Below are 10,263 nucleotides of genomic sequence, written 5' to 3'. Positions count from 1 at the left end.
CACCTCGAGGCACATTGCATCAAGTTGTGGGGTAAGAGAGTTATCAGGGGCCCTAGCCAATGGTAAAGGGAATATTCCCTAGAATATTCCCTGGCCAACTAGTGGAGGTGCACATGGAAGATCAACAGACACATGGGCACATGGAAGGTCAACAGACACATGTGCATATGGAAGGCCAACAGACACATGGTTACATGGAAGGTCAACAGACACAGGTACATATGGAAGATCATCCATTATGACCCCCTTCACAAGTTATAAAAGTTAAACCCCTTCACAGCCATCTATTAATCCATCTTTCACCCAGTTAGAGTTGCTATTCACCTATCTTCTATCTAGATTGCCATCTAGGCTTCACAATGGAAGAGCACGGGTGGACAGAGCCATCTTTATATCAGTTGTTTGGAGATAAAGAAATTTCATTATTCTCCTCTTATCTGTTGTGTACTCTCTATCTCTTTCTCAGATTTTGTTCGCTGCGCCGTGTAATTTTTTACACTCCTATGGGGTCTTTTGAGGTTCATCTTCTTTCTTTTGCTCCTCCATTTTTGTAGGGCAATCTTTAGCAAAATGGCGCTCTACTTGCAATGATAGGAAGCATTAGGGAGGAATGTCCAAAAGCACACTTGCAAAACCAAAGCAAATCCACTGGCATTCTTAAGTTCTAGAAACTCAGGTGGCTCCCGATGTCTACCCCACAATATGCATAGTTTATGCTTGGGTTTAAGTGCTCCTGCCCACAGGTATTGTCGACAAGATAGAGAACTTTACGGAGCACACCTGCGAGCACTTGAATCTCATCATCTAGCCATATAGGTAGATTCTAAAACGTAGCCCATACCGGACAATCATGCATGATAAGGATAGTCTCAGGTGAGAACGAGGGCATCCATGGCAGCAAGAAAACCAAGTTTCCTCGAAAGTCCACAGCACATCCGAGGACCCAATCCCATTCCGCTTGTGATGTAAGGAGCACGATGAAAAACCCTTTTCCGGGAAAGCAAAACTATAATAGGAGTTTAGCTTGGCCTTGGAAGGTGGTGAAAAACCAACGCTCAAACTCGTCGAGCTCATTCGAGAGCTTGCCCATGAAGTAAAAATACAGACCAACAGACTAAAGATCAGCAAACCTTTGCTTCGTGTAGTCGAGTGAGATTGCCGATGGTCACCTTGAAGCATTGTTTGCCAGAGGCCGCTGCCTCCACTGATCTCCTCCTTTCATTATAATCACATTGATGATGATGATGATGATGATGATGCTTGACTGCCTTCTCTACAGTTGGTCCTTATTGCCAAGGCATATTCCAAGTCCATGGAGGTGTTCCCATCTCCTGTCATTCCCCACTTCCCTTGCTGATCATTGACCTTGTTATTCTTCCTCTTCATGCCTCTCATGCATGCATGCATGCATGCAGCCGGAGGGGAAGGGCTTTGTTGGCGCGTTGGCTCTCTAGAGCCTTTCCTTAATCCAAAACAATCTACTCTACATTGCAAGGTACAATATTTCATGGATCAAGAAACTCTTTTACTCAAAACCCTAGATTACTTTCTTAAGCAAAAGTAATATAGTCACATGAAGCCTCTTATTTAACCTCTTGCAATAGAGGCAAAAATTGAGCTTTTAACTCTCTCTCAATCCTTAATCACTTTCTTTTTTGACAAATCTCTTAATAGTTCCAAAAAAAAAAATTGAGATTCTAGCTCTCTTTCACTTCTTAGTCACATTCTTTTCCATAAAAAAGAGTTTTTTCTCTCAAAAAATTTAGCTTGAAGGAGAGAAAAACTATTTATGTCTATATTTAATGTCAAAATAAGAAGCTCATCTTAAATGTTTATTTTCTTGAAGGAGACTACTTTACTTATTGATGTTTTCCATCTAATGAAAGTAATGTGCCATTGTAATGTGAGACTCATAAATGAACCTAACTCAACTATTGGAATCAACAAGATTTACCAAGTTAAGGGTGTACATTCCATGATTCCAATCAAATATATAATATATTTTCTACACTCCTTAAGCTTTACTTTTACCAATAATCATTGGGAAGCTTACCTAATATTTGTTTAGCACTCATATAGCTCAAGGAGAAAATGACATCTATAAGGAAATGATTGCAATGGCAACTTCCCTAAGGAAGCAAGTGAAAAAAAGAAACATCCTTACTCTATTGTACAGTTATGGGAATTGGTATGTTTTGGATAAGACAACTAGTGTGATCATTAGACTCAAAGTGGTTGTGTGGTAACTTTGACCTATACTTATCCCCTAAACATGTTTTATGCCTTTTAAAACAAGACTCTCTTAAAATTATAACATTATTATTTTTATAAGATGGCAACATTGTGAGTTCTCTCTCTCTCTCTCTCTCTCAACAAGTCTCTTGCCATCTTTAGCTCTTTTTGCACATGCTAATAGGTCACATTTTGAATTTCATAACATGATTTTTACTTTAGGAAAAAATTCCTAGCAATATAATTGTTGTCTTCCATAATTTAGAGTTGCTAAAAGCATGATATGTATTTTTGTAGTTCAAAGTCTAATCTCTAAATACAAAATGTTCATATGCATCAAAGCTTAAACATGATATACAAACTATCACATGGACCTTTTGGATTATGCATCCATATCTTTCAAGGTCTATTTCAAAGTATAGGTTGGAACTACAAAGAGTGTGCTTTAATTTGCTTTGCGACAAGTGTTTCTATGCTAGATGATTTGAACATAACTTTCAAATCTTAGCATGTCATTGGGTTGCAATGCTAAAAGAAGGTTCAAGCCTTCATCCTTATTATCACAATTTGAGACAAGCAAAACCATGTCCACAACTCCCCCCATTACTGGCCCAGCATAGACTGGTTCCCCCCATCCAAAATTAAGCTTATGGAATGTAAGTTTCCACCATGCTGACACATAGAAGTTACCATTTACACTTATTGCTGGTACCCCTTTAAACACCTCCAACCAATCTATTGCAGAACGAATGTAATCAGAGGTGACCCTTTCTATACCTTCTTGAATCTTCTTCACACAAAATGAGAGGGGATTTGAACGAATGTCAAATGTACTAGCATATGCATAGGCAGTAATAACTCCATTTCCACAAAATGTTGAGGGTAATTGGGGGTTGACCTTCTTGCGAATATCAATCGCAAATAACACGAAGTTGGGTTTTTCGGGGTCTAAAATCTCAATTGACTTTGTACGTGCTTGCCACACATGTGCTAGAATAACGTCAAAGGTAGAACACTTTTTTATTGCCCCATCCTCTAAGGCTTTTTGTTTGAGCTTTTGCAGAGTTGAGGATGTGAATGGGAATGAGCAATATAAATATTGTGAAGATAGTTGAGATACCATTGCAAGTTTTTCTAAAGAAAAAGCACTTTCAGTTCCATCCTTGCTTGATGTAAAAGTTGTGTTGATTGAATCTTCCAATTTTAGTAATTCAAGGTGTCCATATGAAATAGTTGGTGGGTCTCGTGCTTTTAAGCTAGAACGATCAAGGTTGGGTTGAAAAATTATGCCTTCTCCCTTAGTTAATGATGCAAAATTGTGTAAAAATTGTGTTGTTGACAGACCATCTAATAGTGAGTGACTTGTACAAAGCCCAAGGGCGAATCCACCACACTTGAAGCTTGTCACCTGGTAGATCAAGATAACTATGAGTATTATTGATATGAAACTTTGAAAATTGTCAAAATTTAGTCTCAATACTACAATGCCATATAACTCTCAAGGCTCAAGAGAGAGAACAATTGAGAAACATGGATAAGAAGTAACAAGAGATTGAGACAAGAGATAATTGAATAAGATGGATGCATGCTTTGGTATTTATTGTGCTATAGGTTCACTTTATAAAGTTACTCAATAAATAAATCAAAACAATGTGTCAACTCTCTCCATGAGAACTAAAATTGTACCTTGAACTTGACGTAGATTCTTGTCATTCACATTTCTCAATTGCCTTGCAAAAATACTAAATCCATGTTCAAGTTGAAGAGAAATGTATGCCAACTGCATTAAGGCAGTTGGTAGGCCTAGCCAAAAATGTTGGCTAGGCTTGCTAGTGACTCTTAGGATGACTAAGGCTAGATACAATTACTATAAGCCCCAAGGTTTTAAGAGGCTCTATGTCCTTTATTGCCACCCCCCCCCCCCCCCCCCACATCTCTCTCTCTCTCTCTCTCTCTCTCTCTCTCTCTCCCTCTCCCTCTCCCTCTCCCTCTCCCTCTCCCTCTCCCTCTCTCCCTCTCCCTCTCCCTCTCCCTCTCCCTCTCCCTCTCCCTCTCTCTCTCTCTCTCTCTCTCTCTCTCTCTCTCTCTCTCTCTCTCTCTCTCTCTCTCTCTCTCTCTCTCTCTCTCTCTCTCTCTCTCTCTCTCTCTCTCTCTCTCTCTCTCTCTCTCTCTCTCTCTCTCTCTCTCTCTCTCTCTCTCTCTAAAGTAACTTGAACCCCACAAAATTGAAGAAGGGCTTATGACCATACTCCCTACAACAATGTGATCTGCAATGAGATAAGACATACATGCATATTGCATTGCAAGGAAACATAGTTGTCTTTGTATTTAGGATAAGGAGCCATATTCACTAAAAGCTAATGTTCAATGTCAAGGGATTTGTTAAATTTGAAAAAAGAACATTTAAAGTTTTTGGAGAGTTGGTTTTTCAATTTCAAATTGTAGGGTCATTTTAGCAATACTATGATGAAAAATGATGGAAAAGGTTGCAAATCTAAGAAAAAACATGTAGATTTTCATACTTTAACTGAGATTCTTATGATGTTAGATATGGTTTTTGTGTTCTCTTGTTTCTTCTATTAATTATGCTTTAATTTATTATCTAATAGAAATCAATATCAACATTTTTGAAGATTTGGTTTCCATTTGGATTGTAAGAGCGACTTTCCATGAGCATTGATATCTGGGACGACTATGGCAAGGGTTGCTAGAGATATCTAGACCCGCTAGTGGATTGTTAACTTTATATGTGTCAATAGCAAGAGGTTGAATCTTTGATTCAATGGGCATTCCCTTCATTTTCTATATGAATATTAGCAAATATAGTAAGGAAGATGTTTATTTGGGAGTCCACAACCTCCACGAACTGAGGAGTGGGTGCCACTAATTCTAAGGGGCTATATTTTTGGCCCTTTAGAATGGAAATATTTGGCAAGTACTCCGAAGAAGATCTCTGTCTTGTTAATCATGTGAAAGAAGATTATGCAAAATTTGACATGATTTCTGAATCATTAAAATTTGTGGAGATTTAAGCTCATGTGAAAGCACTCTAAGTGCAACCAAACGACTAATAGAAACAAAGTGGAAATGAATAGGGATGTTGAAAAGATATTGATTGTTGTGAGAAAAGTAGGTGGAATCATTAGCAACATTTTAATATAAGAAATTAACTATGTGCTTTATTTGTCTTTAAAAAAATAGAAGTTGATAAGAGTTGAATAAAAGAATATAACTATTTGTCTTTTTTTGTTTCTTTATTCATTTTCTTGGTGAAACTTTACAAAAGTCTAAACAATTTGCGATAGAGTAAAGATGGCCCCTTTATTTGGGTGCTACAAGCAAGAATTTCAATAGCTATGGTGATAGAAGGTTTCACATCGATGACGAGAAGCTCCAAGTTTGTTATGGTGTTTCGTGAAGCGAAAGATCAAGCATTTTGCCATTTTTAAAAAGAATCTTATTGATAAGTACCACACTTGTGCTTGTAAGTGGACAAGATGGATTGCTATTCAACCAATGAGAGGCCATTAAACCCATCCTCAATCAACATATACTAGGCGCTCCGCGCCTAGACTCGCCCCGACGCTTCGCGCCGGGGCGGGCGTGATTTTCGCGACGAGGGCAGGTGCTGGATGCGTGACACCCACCCCCGCGTTTCTTTGTGGGGAGGTTGGGGGCTGCCACGTGGCACCCGCCCCCAACCTCCCCTTAACTAATAGTAAAGATATACGTACCATGTATGCCATAATGGAAGGGGTGGAGGTTGATAAGAAGGGCCCAAAGTGCCCCATCACTTTGGTGCCCTCTTACCCTGCAATTTAGAAAAGTAGAAGCTCTTGTCTTCAAACCAACTGTGTGTCTATACAAATAGAGATTGTGTGTGTGTGTGTGTGCGTGTGTGTGTGTGTGTGAGAGAGAGAGAGAGAGAGAGAGAGAGAGAGAGATCTACCTGCATCATAACGAGCGGAGGGAAGGGATAGGAGGAAGGGGGAGGTTGAGGGATTAAGGCCCTAAACCCCGGGTTGACGAAGCCAAGCTCGCCCACGTCGTCGAGGGCGAGGGGAGAGGAGGCGATGGTGAAGGGGATGCCGGCGCCGTTACAGTCCACCTCCAGCCTCCCTAGCGCCGCGTTGAAGCGCAGGCGCCCCGCCAGGGGATAGTACGCCGCCAGCAGCTCCCTCAGAGCCCCCTCCATCCTCCCGAACAACGACGGCCCTCTCCCTTCCCCTTCCAACATCATTAACCCCCCCTTCCCTCCCCTGAACACGTACACTGTCTCTACCGGAAAGGCCACCGTCTGGTCTATGTTCGACAGGAAGAGGGGCTCTTCCGGTGTGGGCCGCGCCGGATACACAGTAACTACCCTCTCAATTTCCACCCTCAGCACATCATTGCTCAAGCTTGGATCTGCCATTGGATATCTCTCCACGCACGCGCACGCTCTCTCTCACCCACATCCCGCGTCTCCTCCCCCGTCCTTATATGCCTGTCGTTACAATTCTATAATGACTCTCTCCATGCTCTTTCTGTTTCAAGCTTCCCCACCATCTCGATCTTTGTTCTCTCTCTTTCTTTCTCTCGGATCCGGGCAATGGGGCTGACGTGGCATTTGTACCTATGTAACCGGAAGAGGTTGGCCGTTGAGGGCAGCCGACAGCCCCTGCAGGCTGCCACTTGTGTTAGGTGACTTCTGCCCAACTAGACCTTGCCGCGTGCTCTTAAGCCCCACCTGCAGCCCTGCCCCACCAGAGAGAGAGAGAGAGAGAGAGAGAGAGAGAGAACCCAACAGCCATGTCCATTTAATGGCAAATGGCACACCGTAGTCAAAGGCATTCAGGATTCAAGAACGCCTATTATACTAATTGGAGCCCAATTGCTATAGTAAACTATAGTAGACTATCACGGACTAAGGAAATTATAATAGACTATTACTAATTGAAGCCCAATTGCTGTAGTAAACTATAGTAGACTATTATGGATTAAGTAATTAAGGTTACTAATTCATCAAGCTTGCAAAGTCTCTAAGAGACTTATCATTTATTAATTGAAATGACCATTATAAGGAACCGCATTCAACATAAATTATTAATTGCAATCTATATTCCAAGATAAACCTGGAGCATTACCAACGTAAAATTGACATGCCGAAAACATAGCTTATTAATTGCAATATATATTCCAAGGTAAACCTAGAACATTACCAACATAAAATTGACATGCCGAACATAATAACAACTGCACTTCATAGTAATTGTTGAGGTTATCATTAGCTTCATCCTAAAAGTTTTTGGAACCATTTTTATGATGTTGACTTTCTACAAGGTTGAAGTCATGAAATAGTTAAGGACACATAGTGATTTTGTGTGTGCATGCGCGCGCGCTTGAGTGTGTGTGCGTGTGAAAGAACCTTCAACAACATATTTTTAAGAGGGGGCAAGCAAGTTAATGTTGCTTCATTATAGTGCTTATCACTTCTCATGCTAGGGCATATAGTAGTGGCATTAGAATCTACTCAAAAAATGATTAATTTGCATGTGAATAGGATTCATTGTGTCATTCACATAATTATATCTCATTCTCCATACATTAAGCATCAGTACATATGACACACAAGATATCTTCATCCTTTAAGCACCATACTATTGCAAGTAGAGTTGGGAACTCAATCTACATGTAGAGAGAAACATTGTCTAAGAATGCAATCACCTAAAGATGAATTTGTAAAGAAAAAATGCTACTTTGTGAGAAATAAAGAGTTACAGAAACCACAATGTCAAGACAATGTAATTGATTGTACTCTAGTATAACCATAGGTTCCACAAATACTAGTGTCAAAAAAAGAAAATTTTACCTTAAACATGATTGATACTCCATGAATGCCGACAATAAATAGCTTAATCGAAGAGTTGTCTCAAAGGGGTGACTATGATGAATAACCTAGCATGTGGAGGACTACCAAGGTCTTAGTGAAATTCAAAAAGAGTAATACACCACATCTTTCTCTTTGCCATGCACCATCTCTTTTATCTCATCCTTTTAGACAACCTTTCAAGGGCATAAACCTTTACAACTCCCTTAACACCATCCCTTAAACTATTTGGAATTATAAGGAACCTTGCATTTATAACATTATAGTATACATCGTGTTGTATTACACTTATAAACGATTCGTTTTGCAAAGCATACTTTAGGTATACATTTCATCGATATGTATACCTTACATATCTCAACACTATGCCTTACACCCTTAATGACTTATACGTATCAACACCATCCCTTACACATGCATATACCTAGCCTTGCACCTTGATATATGAAAAGCCACTACACCATCCCTTATAGCATACACTAGAAAGTATATCTTACATCCCTTGCATCATACCTTACCTCCTTATAGCGTTAGATAACTTTACACCATCTCATACAAATGCCTACACCACAATATATACCTTACATACTACAATATATCATTTATAGCCTACAACCTTATACACTTGTCCTCTATACCATCCTTTAGACCATGCATAACCTTACATTACACCATATCTTACACATGTATACATATAGCCTTACACCTTACACATGCATCTACACAAGGATCATAATTTTTATTTGATAGTTGCATAGATTTCCGTACATTAGATGTTCACAATCACAACAAGCTCCCTCACAAGCTACATTCATAAAATTTTACCCTCTACCAAGCAATCTATATTACAAGTCTATTGACCCAGAGATAAGCAATTAATAGATCAATACCCTCTAGCCCTTGCTTGTCCAATACCATCTACCTCTTTCTTGTCAAAGGATCAATGTGTCAAACTAAGATACATCCCATAGGCATAACCATCATGCATAGAGTAGGTCTCACCAATAAATGAAGAGACCAGCCAACAAAGACACAACAAACTGAGCAATGTAATGGTGTAGCATCCAAAATTCTTGGGAAGGATCCAATGACAATAGGCATACAAGATCCTTGATAAAAGAGTATTCAGTCCTATGTATTCCAGCAAGTAAAACCTCTATAAAACTAAGCAAATGGAGGCTCAAACAAGGACCAAAATCATCTCACATCTTAGCATAGCATCCCCAAACATGACAACATCATGTAGGCATGAATAGGAATTATATGACCATCACCAATGAGCATGAAGCATGAAGATAGGGGGCCACCCTATTTCTCATAGCTTGTGGACTATTATTCAAAGTCAATGAAGCTGAAATATGACATTAACATCAATGCCAAGTGCTAAAGCAATTCCAAGTATATATGCTTGAGTGTCCAAGAGTGGTTTCAAGTGCTCAATGAGCTGCCCCACTGAGGAGGAGATGCTGGAGAAGTTGCGTTGCCCCAACCAGCCTTGAAAAAGGCACAAACAGGCGTGACGCTACTACTTCTCCTGAGGGCCCATGTGTGGCTACTTGATGAGTGGGGGGGCACTAGGAGTACCCAAGGAAGTCTTCAAGTAAGCTCAATCAAGCTTGGAGCAAGCCAAGACTTCAAGATGAAGCATAGGTGATCCTATAAATGACCTCCTGACTTGAAAATGAGCTCATCCAAGCCTACTAATCCCATGGCCAAACTCCAACAAGCCCTGATGAGTTCCAAAGCAATGGATGACCGATATGAACCTCAAGGAGTGGAGCTATGGCTACCAAACCCTGATGTAGATAACTCAAATGGAAGGTAAAGCAATGTCGAATTGGGATTGAGCTCATAGGAAAGATGTCTCTAATGCCAGTTGAATGGAGTGAGTTCTTAAGTGGAAGAACGTGGTAGAAGCAAGAGATATGGTGGAAGGAGCAAGAGCAAGAGAAAGAGAGACACATAAGATGTGGGAACTCCAATAGTCACAATGTGTGATCGGCCTTTCCTTTATTTAAGTGTCACTAAAAGAATAAAGAATAAAAAGACAATAATGGGTGCCCACCACCTACAGTGTATAGGTGTGTGGGTAACCGATATACAGTGCGGGTACTGTTAGTGTAACTAATACACGAGCGACTAGGCATAGGCGCCTTGTGTTT

General features: G+C 40.1%; 1 protein-coding gene across 1 annotated transcript; it reads right to left on the bottom strand.

Moving 5' to 3' along the window:
• Positions 1-2,538: 2,538 nt before the first annotated feature.
• On the bottom strand, positions 2,539-6,827 carry LOC148019971 (acyltransferase GLAUCE-like). Its single transcript, XM_087700194.1, has 2 exons — positions 6,182-6,827; positions 2,539-3,640 (listed from the first exon to the last, which is right to left on the bottom strand). Exons 1-2 carry the CDS (start codon positions 6,644-6,646, stop codon positions 2,708-2,710), a joined length of 1,398 nt encoding a protein of 465 aa, XP_087556320.1. The 5' UTR covers positions 6,647-6,827; the 3' UTR covers positions 2,539-2,707.
• Positions 6,828-10,263: the final 3,436 nt, after the last annotated feature.

This window comes from Lygodium microphyllum, chromosome 19 (assembly GCF_053477565.2).
Source record: "Lygodium microphyllum isolate KBCC chromosome 19, Lygodium_microphyllum_v1.1.10, whole genome shotgun sequence".
NCBI classification, from domain to species: domain Eukaryota; kingdom Viridiplantae; phylum Streptophyta; class Polypodiopsida; order Schizaeales; family Lygodiaceae; genus Lygodium; species Lygodium microphyllum.
Note: the sequence above shows the minus strand (reverse complement) of the source record. Positions and strands in the feature narration are given on the sequence as shown.

What these genes read in the sequence shown, in the direction of transcription:
- LOC148019971 (XM_087700194.1), bottom strand. Translation starts at nt 6,646, where the DNA reads ATGGCAGATCCAAGCTTGAGCAATGATGTGCTGAGGGTGGAAATTGAG. An exon ending in CTCCGCTCGTTATGATGCAG is followed by an intron (nt 3,641 to 6,181) that starts GTAGATCTCTCT and finishes TTGATCTACCAG; the next exon opens with GTGACAAGCTTCAAGTGTGG.